Source organism: Geotrypetes seraphini, chromosome 2 (assembly GCF_902459505.1).
Source record: "Geotrypetes seraphini chromosome 2, aGeoSer1.1, whole genome shotgun sequence".
Lineage (NCBI taxonomy): Eukaryota > Metazoa > Chordata > Amphibia > Gymnophiona > Dermophiidae > Geotrypetes > Geotrypetes seraphini.
Window position 1 is genome coordinate 518081833 of NC_047085.1, and position 18433 is coordinate 518100265.

General features: G+C 42.2%; 1 protein-coding gene across 1 annotated transcript in view; it reads right to left on the reverse strand.

Moving 5' to 3' along the window:
- Nucleotides 1-18433, reverse strand: part of LOC117355022 (zinc finger protein 271-like) — a 98738-nt gene that overhangs the window by 34441 nt on the left and 45864 nt on the right. Inside the window, exon 6 of the mRNA XM_033932969.1 lies at nt 12606-13076. Coding sequence (XP_033788860.1) covers nt 12606-13076 — 471 coding nt within the window. The remainder of the gene's footprint in view (nt 1-12605; nt 13077-18433) is intronic.

An 18433-nucleotide genomic window follows, 5' to 3' on the forward strand; every position in this document is an offset into this window, starting at 1 on the left:
TCCAGTCTGCATCAGGCATATTGAAGTCCCCTAGCAGTACAGCTTCTCCTCGTAGAGTGATATTCTCTATGTCTTCAATTAATTCTGCGTCCATGTCTTCCAGTTGTCTTGGGGGTCTGTAAACCACACCTAGATACAGGCATTTTTCTCTGCCTCTTGCCAGGTTTACCCAGAGGGACTCCCCGGTGTACTTGACATCTGTGATCCTGGTGGTTTTGATGTCCTCTTTAATGTATAGAGCTACCCCCCCCCTCCTAACCTGCCCTCTCTGTCCTGACGAAGTAGATTGTAGCCCGGTATAGCCATATCCCACCCATGTGAGTCCGTGAACCAAGTTTCAGATATTGCCACCACATCTAGGTCGGCATTCCTTATTTCAGCCTCCAATTCTAGAATTTTGTTACCGAGACCACTTTCCTATGCTTCTTGTCCACATAGGAACCAACGACACTGCCAGGAACACACCGGAGACCATCACCAGAGACTTTGGAGCACTGGGTGAGAGGCTGAAGCAGACAAGTTTAGAATATAAGGTAGAATGGGCAGGAGACAGACCTGGACCGGCTGTACAAAAAATACAGCAAATCCTCCTGCGATTTGAACAACTGTCCTCCTTACCTACTAGCTACAGCATCCACCAAATTCATAGCTTGTCTCACGCTATGGTTGCAAACCACTCTCAGGGAAGGTCAGTTCCCTCCGGAACTTGGCGAAATCATAATCACTCCCATACTAAAAGACCCCAAAGGCCCAATAGACAACCCAAGAAACTATAGACCAATCGCTTCTATCCCACTATACATCAAACTCATAGAGGGTCTAGTAGCACAATATCTATCCAACTACCTAGAAGACCACCACATTCTGCATCCAACTCAATCTGGTTTCAGAGCTAATCACAGCACAGAAACATTACTGGTATCTTTACTAGATATAGCCAGACAGCACCTCAGCAAAGGACACAAGTTACTAATCATCCAACTCGACCTTTCAGCAGCATTCGACTTAGTAGATCATCCAGTACTTCTCCAGATACTAGATGCCATAGGTATAACAAGATCATATAGAGTTAAGTCAAAAGATCTTTTATCCGAACCCTGGACAAACCCCTGCGGAGTACCACAAGGATCCCCACTATCGCCCATACTATTCAACCTCTTCATAGCTTCCTTAGGCACTGCCCTAGACGCCCTAAATATAACTTCCTTCAGTTACGCAGATGACATAACCATCATTCTCCCCATTTGACATCCAAGACCCCATCTCCAAGGGATGCCTGAAAACAACATTGGAAACCGTAGAAAAATGGATGATGAACCATAAGCTGAAACTGAATGCGGAGAAAACCAAATTCCTACTACTAGAGAAGGAACAAAAACCATCACTAACAGAACTGGAAGTAAACGCAATCAAATATCCTATACAAAGCACTCTCAAAATTCTAGGAATACAATTAGACAGACGCTGCACTATGCAGACACAGATACACAAAATCATACAGAAGGCATTCTTCACCATGCGAAACCTAAGAAAAATAAGAAAGTTCCTTACCAAAGAACACTACAAGATCATTGTACAATCCCTCACACTCAGTATTTTGGATTACTGCAACAGCCTCTACCTACCATGCCCAAACTACATGATAAAACAACTACAGACCATTCAGAACACAGCCATCAGACTCATCTACTGTCTCAGCAAATATGACCACATCACCCCCGCCTATGTAGACTCTCACTGGCTTCCGATAAAAGCTAGAACTCAATTCAAGTTCTATTGTCTTCTATTTAAAGTAACCCATGGAACTGCCCCCTGCTACCTAAACAACCGCCTATACCGTTACCACTCATCCAGATCGAGGAGAACTCAAAACCTTTTCACATTCCCCCCTCATTATGGTACCCGACGTAAGAAACTATACGACAGCCTTCTAGCGACACAGGCAGCGAAAATTGACCCCACCATCACCAAACTAAAGATCAACACAACAGACATCAAAGTGTTTCGAAAAGAAATCAAAACATATCTATTCAAAAAACACGTCCTTACTAACTAGTCTCCTCCCCTTTCGCACAAGCTCTCCCTCTCCTGAATATCACATTAGTCAACTCCTAGAACCTTTCCCTCCAAAAATACTAAGATTCCTAAATAAGCATTTACCTCACAATCCAACAAACTTCTTACGTCATTGTTAAGTAATTTCTCGTCTGTAACCCGCATATACTGATATTCTCCACTATATCCTGTAATCACTTGATTCTCTTAAATGTAATTCTTATAATTGAATGTAATTCTTATAATTGAATGTTATTCTTATAATTGAATCCTCTACCACACCATATAAAGTACATGAATCACGGTTATTCAATATCTCTAGATAATCTGTTATGTAATTTCTCTGGATAATCTTTGTTTTGCAATTCTCTCGGTAATGTCCAGATCTCTTATAATTTGTAATCCGCCTAGAACCGCAAGGCACAGGCGGAATAGAAATCACTAATGTAATGTAATGTAAGGTGAAACAAATTTTTTATTGATGATACAGGAAAGAACAACTGTAAAAGCAGGTAAGAAATACACAGAAGAAACAAGGACAATAACAGAAACTTCAAAAGGACAAAAGTACCATCATCAAATTTTTCATAATACAACTGCCATAATTGATCCTATCCCCCCCAAAAAACAGAAAAAAAATACCCACCAATACCCTCTCTCTCCCCCATGACAGCAATACAGCAAGGCTACAACAAGTTAGAATTAGCCAAGGCCCTGGTTCCTTAAAGACCCCATCCCTAGAGGAAAGGAAAAGAAGCGTCACAGAAACCTCCAACGTAAGCAAAATGAAGAAAGAAAAAAAGAGAGACATGGTTGCCACCTTTTCCACAGCAACTGCCCCGAACCTGCGACGTGCGGGAAGAGGCTCCCATCCTCCAGAACAAGTGGGTATAGACCAGCAAGTCTGAAAATGAATTAAGCACTAAGCTCCGAGCTCTGTGGGGCAAAGAATCAAGATAGGGGGCAGTAGCCAGTCTAAAACACCAAAGTTATTTGAGAGTGCAGGAAGTACCTGTCGATTAACAGCCAGTGTCTTATTCCATGATGTGAATGTACTGGTGAATGTTTAGATTGAAAGCTGATTGAAGTTTTTATCACATTCAGTACAGCAGGGTTTCTCAACGCATGCTACATGTACCCCAGGGGATACGCGGGCCGCTCTTTGGGAGTACACCGGCTGACTGCCATCTGGTCCCGGGGATTTATCGTTTTTAAGCCTATCAATCTGCCTGCATACCTCTTCTAGACTGACCGTCTTCATTTCCTGTATATAGCCTGTTGGCTTGTGGAATATTGGATATATCCTCTTTGGTAAATACAGATGCGAAAAATATGTTCAGTTTGTTGGCGATGGCTTTGTCCTCCTTTAGTACTCCGTTTATTCCATGGTCATCTTAACGGCCCCAGTGCTTCCTTCACGGGTCATTTCCCCTTAATATATTGAAAGAACAGCTTAAAATTTTTTGCTTCCTTGGATATTTTTCCTCATAGTCTCTTTTGGCCCCTCTTACCGTCTTATGGCACTTGCTTTGATGTTGTTTGTGCTTTTTCCAGTTTTCATCTGTTTTTGTCCTTTACCATTCCTTAAATGAAGTCTTCTTGTCTTGGATCGCTTCCTTCACTGCTACAGTGAGCCACGCCAGTTCCATGTTCTTTTCCCCCATCATACCAAGAGGACCCCCCAAAATCAACATGGTTTATTACTCTCCACCACTTGAAATCTACCCCATATACCGTGTTTCCCCGATGGTAAGACACTGTCTTATTTTTTTTGGAAGGCCAAAATATGCTCTAGGGCTTATTTTCGGGGGGATGCCTTATTTACCCTTTCATGTCCCCTCTGTATCTCTATCCTTTCTCTCTCTCTTCTGCTCCCTCACCCACGAGTCCTGCATCTGGCCCTCTCCCTTCTACCTGCACCTGGCAACACCCCTCTGCTCCGCGGCTCTCTTCAGCAACTTGTCAGCAGCGGTGATCAAGACAAGCTACCGACATCGAGGCCTTCCCTCTACGAGTCCCGCCTTTGTGGAAAAAGGAAGTTGAAACAAGCGGGACTCGCAGAGGGTAGGCCCCGACGTCAGAAGCTTGTGTCGATCGCTGCTGCTGAGTTGCCGAAGAGAGCCGCGGAGCAGGGGATGTGGCCGAAAGCAGGTAGAAGGGAGAGGGAGATAGGAAGGCTGTAGATCTCCGGAGCATGACACCGACCCCGGCCAGGATGATTTCTTTTTCAGGCGTGCATCTTACAAGTCCGGCGTCGCGGCGGGAAATAGCCATGCTGAGTGAGCTCAGCACTACACAGATGAAAGCCTTGCTTGCTGATTGGTCCGGCGGCACGGCCGCTGGACCAATCAGCAAGCAAGGCTTTCATCTGTGTACGTGCTGAGCTCACTCAGCATGGCTATTTCCCGCCGCGACGCCGGACTTGTAAGATGCACGCCTGCGTGACACACTACCGGAGCCACGGCAAAGGTGGAAAAGAGCCGCATGCGGCTCTGGAGCCGCGGGTTGCCGACCCCCGCGGTAGACGGAGGGACCACACGGAGTCACCCACCGTACCACCCGATTCGGGTAAGCGCAGGTATCGGTGGGTGGCTTATTTGCGGGGGGGGGGGGTGCCTTATTTTACAATTTTTTCTAAAAAGGGGGGGCTGTCTTATTTGATGGCCCTGTGTTATCATCGGGGAAACACGGTATCCTCAAATTGCTGCTATCGACGTGTCAATAGAACAGAGTCTATATTTCTCACAGACCCACCCCAATTTTTCCCTCATCAGTATCAAGGTAGGCATCTGAGGACTCTTCCAAAACGAAACGAACACCAACCTGGCTACTGTGAACGCCAGGTGAGCCAGCTTGTCTCATCATCCACCCCTCCGGGTATCACCTCCAATAAGGCAGTTTCTGCTCTCACTGTCACCCAACATTGTAAAAGTTGCTCCACATACCAAAATACCTGGGTCCAATAACCAGAAGTCTGGGACACCCCACCACATATGTCAAAATGTGCCCTGCTGGTCGCATCCTTTCCAACACTTATCTGTACATGAAGTATACATCTTACTAAGCAAAGCTGGCATAATATACCAACACACCAATAGCTTAATGGCATTCTCGACCAATTGTGGCACCCACCGACGTCAGAACTGACATAGGGGGAAGGATTATGGGCCACTGGGTGCAATCGCTGCATGCGCTAGCCCTTTTGGAGTTGTGGCAGAAGCATGGGGAATTAATAGAGCCAGCAAGCGACAGGAGGTGGCGACACATGGCATGAGTGGCAAGAGGCGGAATCAGCGGTGGGTCGGCTTGGGGGCAGGCGTGGGGAGGGAGGGGGCACTAACGGGACAAAGGACGGAAGGAAGGAGGGAGGAAGGGGGCCTAACGGGACATAGGAAGGAGCGAGGGAGGAAGGAAGGGGGCACTATCTTGTGACATAGGAAGGAGTGAGGGAGGGAATAGAAAAGGACAATTGCTGGGCTAAAAGAAAGAAAGAAGGAAGTGCAACCAGAGACTAAGGGCTCCTTTTACAAAGGTGCGTTAGGGCCTTAATGCACGGAATAGCGCATGCTAAAATGCCACACGCGCTAGCCGCTACCACCTCCTTTTAAGCAGGTGGTAATTTTTCGGCTAGTGCGCACCATAGCTCGCGCTATTCTTGTGCTAATCTTGGGAAAATGATTTTATTTTCAAGTTAGTGATTGAAATGTGACAGTTTTGAGAATTTATATCTGCTATCTATATTTTGCATTATATTAAGAACATAAGAAAAGCCTTCACCGGATCAGACCGAGGTCCATCCAGTCCGGTGACCGCACACGCGGCGGCCCATTTAGGTACTCCTGATTGGAGACCCATATATACCGTAGCCCTCAATATGATTTGCAAGAAGGTGTGCATCCAACTTGCGCTTGAATCCCAGAACAGTAATCTCTGTCATAACATCCTCCGGGAGAGCATTCCAAATTCCCAGCACACGCTGTGTGAAAAAGAACTTCCTGACATTCGTCCTGAACCTGCTGCCACTCAGTTTCAGTCTGTGACCTCTTGTCCGTGTCACCTCCGAAAAAGTTAGTAATGCTTCTTCTTGATCTATTTTATCAAATCCCTTTATTAATTTAAAAGTCTCTATTAAATCCCCTTTCAGTCTTCTCTGCTCGAGGGTAAACAGTCCCAATTTCCTAAGGCGCTCTTTGTAGCTCAAATTCTCCAATCCCTTGACAAGTTTCGTGGCTCGTCTCTGTACCCTCTCCAGCAGAGTTATATCTTTCTTGAGGTATGGAGACCAGTGTTGTACACAGTATTCCAATTGTGGTCTGACCATTGCTCTATAAAGTGGCATTATTACATCTTCCGATCTACTCGTGATCCCCTTCTTAATCATGCCCAACATCCGGTTAGCTTTCTTCGCCGCTGCCGTGCATTGTGCCGAAGGCTTTAGGGTTCTGTCAATCAGTACCCCCAAATCTCTTTCCTGTTCGCATTTTGCTAATGTCACCCCCAACATCTTATACTCGTGTTCTTTGTTTTTTTTTCCTAGATGCATCACCTTGCATTTGTTTATGTTAAAATTCATCTGCCACTTTGTTGCCCCTGCTTCCAACTTGTTCAGATCCTTCTGGAGTTCCTCGCAGTCCCTTTGAGAGTCAACCGCCCGACATAGTTTTGTATCGTTTGCAAACGTTATCATATTGCAAGTTGTTTCCTCTTCCAGATCGTTTATAAAAATATTGAACAAGATGGGCCCAAGAACATTACATTACATTAGTGATTCCTATTCCACCAATACCTTGCGGTTCAAGGCGGATTACATAAAAGTTTACAGGAATAGCATAAGAGATTTCCTAAGAGTTACATAAGAATTACCTTAGAGTTGTCGAGATCTTAAGGTGATAAATGTTGGGTAATAAGAATTACCAAAGAGTTGTCGAGATCTTAAGGTGGTAAGTCTTGGGTAAATAGAGGCGTTTTAGCATGAGTTGGGTAGTTAGGAGCATATTAGAGTATATTAAGTGTGTAGAGTGGGTAGGTGGGGTTTAGGTAGGAACTGGTCGTATTAGATAGGTTTTATGTATTTTTGGAAGAGTAGGGTTTTAGTATCTTTCTTGAAGGTTTTGTAACCTGTGGTCGATGACAACAGAATAGTGATTTGTCTGTCCAGTTTAGGTGCTTTGGAGGCTATTAGTCTACAGTGATTACTGAGGTGACATTGCATATTTTAAAGCCATCTACATTGACCTCTTTGAAGAAAACCTGAATTTAAATGATAATTCCTCTGCATAGAGTGTGCTTTGTGTTTTTTTTTATTTTGTGGTTACCATTATGTATTAATAATACTATATTGTGTGTATATGAAAAATGGATGGGGGAAATTGCATTACAATTAGTATTACTATTATGGGAGTAGAGCAAGAGGCAGAGATTGTGCAGGTTTGGGGCAGGATTTGGGGCGGAGTTTGGTCGGAGTACTCTACTGGTATTTGTTAGGCTTTGGGGGTACTTGGCTTGAAAAGATTGAGAAACACTGCAGACTAAAACTAAACTCAGAGAAAACAAAATTTTTCATATCAGTGCCATACCCACTCGACACTAAAGCACCAATGTGCATCAACAATCTTAGTTATCCAATTCAACCCACTATGAAGATATTGGGTGTAACACTGGACCAGAACCTGACCATGAAAGACCAGGTAGACTCCTTGATTAGAAAAATCTTTCACACCCTCTGGAAACTTCAGTCCATCAGAGCATACTTCGATGCCTCATCATTTCGAATTTTAGTACAATCCCTTATTCTGAGTCAACTTGATTATTGTAACATCGCCTACTTGGCACTCCCCCAAAAGCATATGTGGCGACTGCAACTAGTTAAAAATACAGCGGTTAGATTACTTTATGGACTGAAGAAGTTTGATCACATGACACCTTCCTATCGACTTTTACACTGGTTGCCGATGGAGGCACGTGTGAAATTCAAGTTTGGTTGTTTTTGCTTCAAGGTACTCTATGGCTTAGCCCCTAAATACATAACAGACCTTTTCTCTTTCTCAACCAACAGACACAAGCGAAGCTCACACCTGAACTTCATTTCTCCACCGGTTAGAGGTTGTAAATTTAAAAATCATCATCAACATCTTCTCGCACATCAATCAGCATTATGGGGTGAAGACCTTGAACAATTGCTTGTGCCTACTACCTATGGAGAATTCAGGAAACGCCTGAAAACATATCTATTCCTGAAATACTTAGGAAACCAACCTATTCAATCTTAGTCCTTAACAACCGAGCGCAAGAACCACCTGTCGCTATAACTGTACTTTGTTTATTCATTCAATCTGTAACTTTGTTTATTCACTCAATCTGTAACATTTCTAATCATTGTAAACCGCATAGAACTTCACGTTCCTGCGGTATATAAACTGTTATTATTATTATGATTAGTCTCTTCTATTGATCATTTTGTTAATTTTTAGAGATGAAAACCAAGTGTAGCTTTTATTACACTCGGTACATTTTTTTTTAAATTATTATTTATCAGATTTTCATATTAAATATTATCAAGTATCCACTTGTACAGGAAAGTTGAGTTAAGTAAATAAGCAAATGTACTTTGTAATAACATAACTGAACATTATAACAAACAAACATAATAACAAATTAAATTAAAACTTAGCTTCAAATCAAGTCCTCAATAATGATGGGATCCAAGATTTAGATTCAACGAGTTATTAAAAAAAGACATAAATGACAATGTAAAAAAGAAAACGTGGAACATGGTCAACTGAAGGAAAGTGTCCAAATTTAAACAATGAGCAATCATTCTAGCTCTGCTCTCAGGCGAGCGGCCGTCAAGAAAGATGTCATAGAAAACATATTTTTGCATTTGATACTGTATCACATATTTACATGGGTGACGAAGAATAAAGGTTACCCGGTTTTAAAGTCAAAAATTCACATCGACGTTTTTGTGTGTCTCGTGCCAGATCTGGAAACATTTGTATCTTGTATCCAAGAAATTCTTTTAATTTATTTTTAAAGAAAAGTCTAAGCAACCAGTTTTTGGTGCTAATGCTACTGTAGGAGAAGTATTGCAGGTTCTGCCATTTCCTTATCTGAGCGTTCCAGTAAACATTGTAATATTAGTTGGCTGTTGCTCATCTTGAAATTTTTCCACTTGCTGTTTTTTTTTTCTCTCTGTATAGGCAGATAATAAACTTGGGTAAATGGTGGCAACAATTCTTCTGAAATCTCTAAGACCTCTGGTCAAATAACGTTTTAACATGTCTCTAGGAGTTGTTGTTGCAACTCTGGGAAAGTTAATACGAGATAAATTTTCTAAAGTCTCCACTTTCCTTCTCAGATTTATATTATCTCTCACCAATGTTTCTGTAATCTGTTTAGAGGTAACATTAGACTTTTTAAGTTATTGTAATTCAGTTTTAAGATTTTTAATATCAACTTCTTGAATATTAACTTTTTGTTCCAATTGTGGCTTAATTGACTTGGCCAGGTCAGCCACGAGATCCCAAATAGCGTCCAGAGTTATCTCTTGAGGTTTCTTTAATATTAGGAAAGATTTTTCAAGTTGAATTTTAACATCCTCACCAGTCAGCTTCTCATCTTGTTGGCGGTTCTCCCGTACACAAGTCCCCCTCTGAACAAACACCTCAGGCTTCAAAGGACTCTCCTGCAACTGTAGAAAGTCCACGTCCAAACTCCCTGGTTCGATGTCCAAAGCCTCCAGGGAAGGGAGCACACTGCCTTAAGATTGCTCCTCCTCCCACGGAGAGCTGGCAGTCTGCGGGAGAGGGGGAGCGCTCTTACGTCAGGGCTCAATGAGATCTCAAGTCCCGGGGAGATCACCAATGCCTCACTACAGGGCGTCTCCAATGGGGTTGCCGACGCCGCTGACATTCCTTGCATTTGGCGCAGGAACTCGTCGATGTTGCCGGTTTTGGTTGGGCCAGGTCGCCGCGATGCTCCAGCGGTACTACGGCCCCTCCTCTTCGGCATCCTAAAAGGTAATTTTCCTCTCTCAGACAAAGATAAATCTGAAAAAAATCGCACGAACAGCTGCTCCGAACTGTTCAGCTGACCTTCCCTTCCACCATCTTGGATCAGTCCTACACTTCGTACATTTATATGGTTTGCAACCTGTGTGGATCATTTTGTGATTTAAATTCTGATTGAAGCTTTTATTACACTCAGTACACGTAAATGGTTTGTACCCTGTGAGGATCATTTTGTGATTTTTTTAGATGTGAAAGCCGGGTGAAGCTTTTATTACACTTATTACATGTATGGTTTGTATTCCGTGTGGATCATTTTGTGTCTTTTTACACTTGAAAGCAGAGTAAAGCTTTTATTACACTCAGTACATGTAAATGGCTTGTGTCCTGTGTGGATCATTTCATGACTTTTCAGATTTGAAAGCCGAGTGAAGCTTTTATTACACTCCGTACATGTAAATGGCTTGTGTCCTGTGTGGATCATTTTGTGACTTTTTAGATTCGAAAGCTGAGTGAAGCTTTTATTACACTCAGTACATGTAAATGGCTTGTGTCCTGTGTGGATCTTTTCATGACTTTTCAGAGTTGAAAGCCGAGTGAAGATTTTATTACACTCAGTACATGTAAATAACTTGTGTCCTGTGTGGATCATTTTGTGTCTTTTTAGAGCTGAAAGCCGAATGAAGCTTTTTTTACATTCACTACATGTAAATGGCTTGTATTCTGTGTGGATCATTTCATGATTTTTCAGAGTTGAAAGCCAAAAGAAGCTTTTATTACACTCAGTACATGTAAATGGTTTGTGTCCTGTGTGGATCATTTTGTGTCTTTTTAGATGTGAAAGCAGAGCGAAGCTTTTATCACACTCAGTACATGTAAATTGCTTTTGTCCTGTGTGGATTATTTTGTGACTTTTTAGAACTGAAAGCCAAGTGAAGCTTTTATTACACTCACTACATGTAAATGGCTTGTGTCCTGTGTGAATCATTTTGTGACTTTTTAGAGCTGAAAGCCGAGTGAAGCTTTTATTACACTCACTACATGTAAATGGCTTGTGTCCTGTGTGGATCATTTTGTGTCTTTTTAGATCTGAAAGCCGAGTGAAGCTTTTATTACACTCAGTACATGTAAATGACTTATGTCCTGTGTGAATCATTTTGTGACTTTTTAGAACTGAAAGCCAAGTGAAGCTTTTATTACACTCAGTACATGTAAATGGCTTGTGTCCTGTGTGAATCATTTTGTGACTTTTTAAATACGAAAGCTGAGTGAAGCTTTTATTACACTCAGTACATAGAAATGGTTTGTGTCCTGTGTGAATCATTATGTGATTTTTTAGATGTGAAAGCTGAGTGAAGCTTTTATTACATTCACTACATGTAAATGACTTGTGTCCTGTGTGGATCACTTTGTGTCTTTTTAGATGTGAAAGCTGAGGGAAGCTTTTATTACATTCACTACATGTAAATGACTTGTGTCCTGTGTGGATCACTTTGTGTCTTTTTAGATGTGAAAGCTGAGGGAAGCTTTTTTTACACTCACTACATGTAAATGGCTTGTGTCCTGTGTGGATCATTTTGTGTCTTTTTAGATGTGAAAGCTGAGTGAAGCTTTTATTACACTCAGTACACGTAAATGGCTTGTGTCCTGTGTGGATCATTTTGTGACTTTTCAGAGTTGAAAGCCGAGTGAAGCTTTTTTTACACTCACTACATGTAAATGGCTTGTGTCCTGTGTGGATCATTTTGTGTCTTTTTAGATCTGAAAGCTGAGTGAAGCTTTTATTACACTCACTACATGTAAATGACTTATGTTCTGTGTGGATCATTTCGTGTCTTTTTAGATCTGAAAGCCGAGTGAAGTTTTTATTACACTCAGTACATGTAAATGGTTTGTATCTTGTGTGGATCATTTTGTGACTTTTTAGATACGAAAGCCGAGTGAAGCTTTTTTTACACTCACTACATGTAAATGGCTTGTGTCCTGTGTGGATCTTTTCATGATTTTTCAGAGTTGAAAGCCAAGTGAAGCTTTTATTACACTCACTACATGTAAATGGCTTGTGTCCTGTGTGGATCATTTTATGACTTTTTAGATATGAAAGCCGAGTGAAGCTTTTTTTACACTCACTACATGTAAATGGCTTGTGTCCTGTGTGGATCATTTTGTGACTTTTTAGATATGAAAGCCGAGTGAAGCTTTTTTTACACTCACTACATGTAAATGGCTTGTGTCCTGTGTGGATCATTTTGTGTCTTTTTAGATCTGAAAGCTGAGTGAAGCTTTTATTACACTCACTACATGTAAATGACTTATGTTCTGTGTGGATCATTTCGTGTCTTTTTAGATACGAAAGCCAAGTGAAGTTTTTATTACACTCAGTACATGTAAATGGTTTGTATCTTGTGTGGATCATTTTGTGACTTTTTAGATACGAAAGCCGAGTGAAGCTTTTTTTACACTCACTACATGTAAATGGCTTGTGTCCTGTGTGGATCATTTTGTGTCTTTTTAGATCTGAAAGCTGAGTGAAGTTTTTATTACACTCAGTACATGTAAATGGTGTCACTGCTTTGGGAGTTTGTTGCTGGATTTTTAGAGATGAAAGCCGAGTGAAGCGTTTATTATGCTCAGAAGATGTTAATGGTTTCTTATTTTTATGACCCCTTTTGTGCATCTGGAGTTCTTTCTGGTCTGTTTTTCTTTTCCTCTTGCCATGGTGGGATTCAGAAGTCACTTTATCACTATTATTAATTTGGGAGGGTCTCTGGTTCTCTGGGCTGTTACTGAGCTCCCTGTCATTTCTCTCACAGGAAGGGCCTCTATCCATTGAGTCTTCTGCAGGGTCTCTCTGTTCCCTTGATTCCTGCTTACAATTCTTTGTGTTAATAATTTCAGGCGTCTGGGAAATATTCTCAGAGATGTTTTCTGACTGTGTTTGGATTTCCTCCATTTCCACAGGACCTTCTCCTTGATTCTCAATTTCCTTCCAGTCATGTCGGTTCTGGTGATCTGCTAGATATAAACAGAAGATATTTCTCATGAGTTAGAAAACAGCATTGATTTCTAAGATTCTTCAAACTTTCAAATAATAAAAGAACAAGAGGGCATTCAAAAAAGCTGAAAGGGGACAGGTTCAAAACAAATGTTAGGAAGTTCTTATTTACCCAACGTGTGGTGGACACCTGGAATGCACTTCCAGAGGACGTAATAGGGCAGAGTACGGTACTGGGGTTCAAGAAAGGATTGGACAATTTCCTACTTGAAAAGGGATAGAAGGGTATAGATAGAAGATTACTGTGCAGGTCCTGGACCTGTGGCCACCACGTGAATGGGCTGCTGGGCGCGATGGACCTCAGGTCTGATCCTGCTGAGGCATTGCTTATGTTCTTAACCAATGTCTAATGAGGAAAGATAGATGTTGCAGAAAGATTTTCCATTTGTGGCTTGAGAATTGGTCAGTTTCCTACTTGCAAAGCATTTTTTCAAGCATTTATCTCTAGACAGTGCCAATTTGTGAGCGGTTCCTTGGCAATGGCAGTGTGGAGAGTTAAGGGAGTCAATTCTCTCTAGGGCACCAAATAACTGATTGCTCTATAGATTTTCCATGTAGGTATAAGAATCACCTATAGCCCACTCGTGCATCGCCTATTTGCACACCACGCACTTGCACGCAATAACTCTTAGGCATTATCTTATGGTATAGCACTTAAGTGCATTTACGAGCACTCCTGCCAAAACACCTCCGTTGTGGCACGTAACTTCTGTTTTAGCATGAAAGTTACACGCCAAAGTGGCATTTAATGTTTGGCAGACTGTACTGAATTAGAGGGACAAGCTCTGAGGAATGAGAATATACTGTATTATAATCTGGGCTTACTGGGGAATTTCTTCTACAATCATGAAGTAATGACCCCTGATCCAGAGTCCTATTGAAACATGGTCACTGTTGGGTCAGGTTTGTCTCCACTCTGACTCACAAGAACAGCCTGTGAATGGAGTACGGACACATATTACTGTTGTCGGACAATCTGTATCTCTTAATAATGGTAAGAAAGCTCCTACCCAAACAATTCCCTCTCACTGGTTCGTACTAGAGGTGCCCGATTCGAATCAATTCACTTCAGATGAATCGATTCAAATTAATTCGTTTCCAGAAAAAAACAGACTCCCGATTCATGAGCGGTGGTACCAGCCCCCTTGCCTGAGCGGGCCTGAGTTAGCAAATCAGAAGCAAGGTGAGCCCACATCTTCTTGGATTCTTTTATTTTGCCCTTTATTTATTTATTTATTTTTTTTTTTTACTGGTTATCTCCTTTAAGCGCACTCCTTCTCGGAATTGATCCTGTCATTCTTCTCCCTCCAACAGCGTTTATCTAATTCCCTACCCCGCATGGGATTAGGTGATACTTTGACTAAATGGATTGGGGCCTGGCTTGGTGGTAGGCTTCAGAGGGTGGTGGTGAACGGCACCCCCTCCGTAACGACAGCAGTGATCAGCAGAGTGCCGCAGGGCTCGGTCTTGGGCCCGATCCTTTTCAATATCTTTATAAGGGACTTGGCTGAGGGGCTTCGCGGTAAAATAACGTTATTCGCAGATGACGCTAAACTGTGTAACATAACAAGCAAGAGCACAACGGACAATATGAAACACGACCTACTCCTATTGGAGCAATGGTCTAGGACCTGGCAACTGAGTTTCAATGCCAAGAAATGCAAAGTCATGCACCTTGGCAGTCAAAATCCATGCGAGACTTACATCCTAAATGGCGAGATCCTAGCAAGGACTGTTGCGGAACGGGACTTGGGGGTAATCATCAGTGAAGACATGAAGACTGCCAATCAAGTGGAGCGGGCTTCATCTAAGGCTAGGCAGATCATAGGATGTATACGTAGGAGTTTCGTCAGCCGCAAGCCTGAAGTCATTATGCCGTTGTATAGATCCATGGTGAGGACCCATCTGGAATACTGCGTACAATTCTGGAGGCCTCATTATCGCAAGGATGTACTGAGGCTTGAGTCGGTCCAGCGAATGGCCACCCGGATGGTCTCGGGACTCAAGGATCTCCCGTACGAGGAACAGCTGGATAAATTGCGGCTATACTCACTCGAGGAACGCAGAGAGAGGGGAGACATGATTGAGACATTCAAATACCTCACGGGCCGTATCGAGGTAGAAGAAGATATCTTCTTTTTCAAAGGTCCGACGGCGACAAGAGGACATCCATGGAAAATCAGGGGCAGGAAATTGCACGGCGACACCAGGAAATACTTTTTCACCGAAAGAGTGGTTGATCGCTGGAATAGACTTCCACTTCAGGTGATCGAGGCAAGCAGCGTGCCTGATTTTAAGAAGAAATGGGATCGTCACGTGGGATCTCTGCACAGAAATAAATAGGGGAGGGTCATTAGGGTGGCCAGACTAGATTGTAGGGATGGAGATCTGATAAGTTCTGATCCAGAGCATCAGAACACTGGCGGGGTCCGCACGCAGGCAGTTCTGAACGCAAGCCAGGTCGGCACACCGACCTAGGCCCTGTGTGCAGATCTGTGCCTGTGTGTGGATCTAGGCCTGGGTTTGGTTCTGAGGCCGTTTCTCATTACCTCTCCCTCTCCCTCCTGACACGTATACATTCTAAGGACAAGGGTTGCACCTTGAGCAGAAGGCTGAGGCATCCCTGACTCTGGCCATATATTAACCTGACCATACATTTACCCTTTTTCTCTTATCTTGTTTAAGCATCCCTTATATGGGCAACAATCAGACTTTGCCTGAGCAAGGCTAATCAAGAGAGCTTAAGAAGCATGCATTATAACCTTTGGACTGTCACATGCCATAGTAAGATTTGAGACATATCAGAAATGTACACATTGGGATTCACTTTATTGTAACTGTTATTATGTATTCATATGTCATGTGAGATAGTAGCCTTGAGACACACATGATATAGATAAACAATAGTTTAATCCTCACTGTAAAGGCATTATGAAATTATAACCTTGTAGAGCATTAACTAAGTAATTAATGGAGATATGATTCTCAATAAAAAGAGGGAGAGACCATTCATTTGAAGCGTCTCCTCCTGACTCTAAGATTGCATGTGTGTGTTTATTGTGGGGCATTCCTACACTAGATGGGCCGCGGCCCTTATCTACCGTCTTTTTCTATGTTTCTACCTTTAATTCGATGCAAAAATTGTTGTCAAGCGGCTGTAGCAAATGCGACTCACAAAGCTAGTCCGGGCATCTTCTTTCCATTGCAGCCCCTCTAGTGAAAACAAGAAGTTGTCACTGAGGTTGGGCCGCAGTGGAGAGAAGATGCCAGGAGAGGCAGCAGGAGAGCTCTGTGGATTACTAGAGTTGCAACCGCCACCAGCAACAAATTTTATAACAAAATAAAGGTAGATGCGGGAGATGGATTTGGTGGAGAGGGAGAGATAGGTTTGAGGGAGGAGGACAAAATGGGGCGAGGGAGAGATGATCAACGCAGAGATAACAGAGGGGAGATAGCAGAGAGACCCAATAGTTGAAGGCAGTCTGCTGACACCTGAATTCATATCAGCCACAACATTTAGCACTAATTCTTCAGTTCGATTTAAGTAGCGCTTTCAATTTAGTGGATCACTCCAAATTGCTTGAAGTAATGGACATGTTGGGTATTCAAGGTAATGTTCTTTTATGGTTTACGGGGTTCCTTGAATCCAGATTATATCAAGTTGGGTTCAATAATACATTTTCCAACACTTGGAAAAATCCGAGGCCCACAGGGCTCACCTCTTTCTCCTACACTATTTAACATGTATCTCTCTTCTTTGGGTTTTATACCGAGTGATTTGGGTGTAAAATTGTTCAGTTATGCTGACAATATCACAATCATCATCCCCGCTCTCCACTGTAGGGACTAGCAGGGGCTAGTCCTGTCTACAGAGGGAGACACCACGTTATTTTTTTCTTTGTTCTTTCTTCTTAATGAGTATGTGCTTTCCTTACAGTGCCCACATCAACCGTCCTCTGAGGAAGAGGAGCAGTACCACATTCCACCACTAGAGCTGTATTTGAAGAGCACAGAAAATCCAAGCCTGAGTTTTAGAGAGAATTTTAGTTTCTTTGTTCCCTACTAATTATGTGCTTATTTTTCAGCAGTAGCCGTTCACATTACTCAGGTTCTCTCTACAGACAGCATATCCCTTGGACAAAGAAAGAAAGCAGCCGTACACTTTCCCCTATGTGGTAGCAGTTCCGTAGTTCCAGAGAAGACAAGCCTGAATAACAGACAAGATTGCCTTCAGAATGTTTCAGCATGAACTCTAAAGCCCTTATGCAGTTCATTTAAATTAATTCAGAGACTCTGACTTTACAAGTTGCTAAAATATTTGCAAAGACATTTCTGGACTCATAAGATTTTGAAAAAAAACCCAAACTTTACTTTAAGTCACTTCATTTGAAATTAGGCTTCTGAACTTTAATTATGCTTTTGCATAATCCAATAGGCTTATTATGACATCTTGTTAGCTATTGTATTTTCTTTATCATGCTCCTCAGGCATTGTTCTCAGAAAAAAGACTTTTTGTTTATCCTGGATTTTAAATTTTACTCCATATTGCTGTATTCTATGTACAGTGACTCAGTTGTGATATATGTATACTGTATGTATTTGTATTGCAAGACATTGCTTGTATATCAAGTTAAAATTTAATAAAATATTTTGTTTGTCTTGCAAAATGCTTGCAAACTAATTTACTTGCAATCCAAGGTTTTACTGTATATGAAATGTGCGTATGCATTTCTCCCAAGGAGCCCCAAATACCTCCAATATAATGTTGTTCCCTTCTCTTGCACAATTTGTGAGCCAACAAACTACTCGCCCTATCATTAAATTCAAAATATTCCAGTTTAATTTTGTGAAGACACTCTGAAATATCCGCAGCTCTAAAGGATATAGTTGCTCTTTGGCTTCCCTCATCTCAGCTCGATGTTTCTGCAAATTCCCTTGAGCCCTACCCTCTCTTTCCCAAGCTGCTATTTGGACACGTAAGTTAGGGGTCCTTTTATCAAGCCGCACTAGAGGGGTTAGTACGTCGGACATTTCATCATGCGCTAACCCCCGCGGCTGGCTAAAAAACTAACGCCTGCTCAATGCAGGCATTAGTGGCTAGCAAGGCAGGCGGTTTAATGCATGGTATTACGCGCGTTAAACCCCTACCACAGCTTGATAAAAGGACCCCTTAGTATCTTCTCCTCTCTTAACCTTATTTACATGAGCTTGAAAAGAAATGATATTACCACGCATTACCATCCTCAGTGTTTCCCATAAAGTCATTGATATCCAAAAAGGCCTTTAAATGTGTTTCCAAATGGGATACATTCTCTGG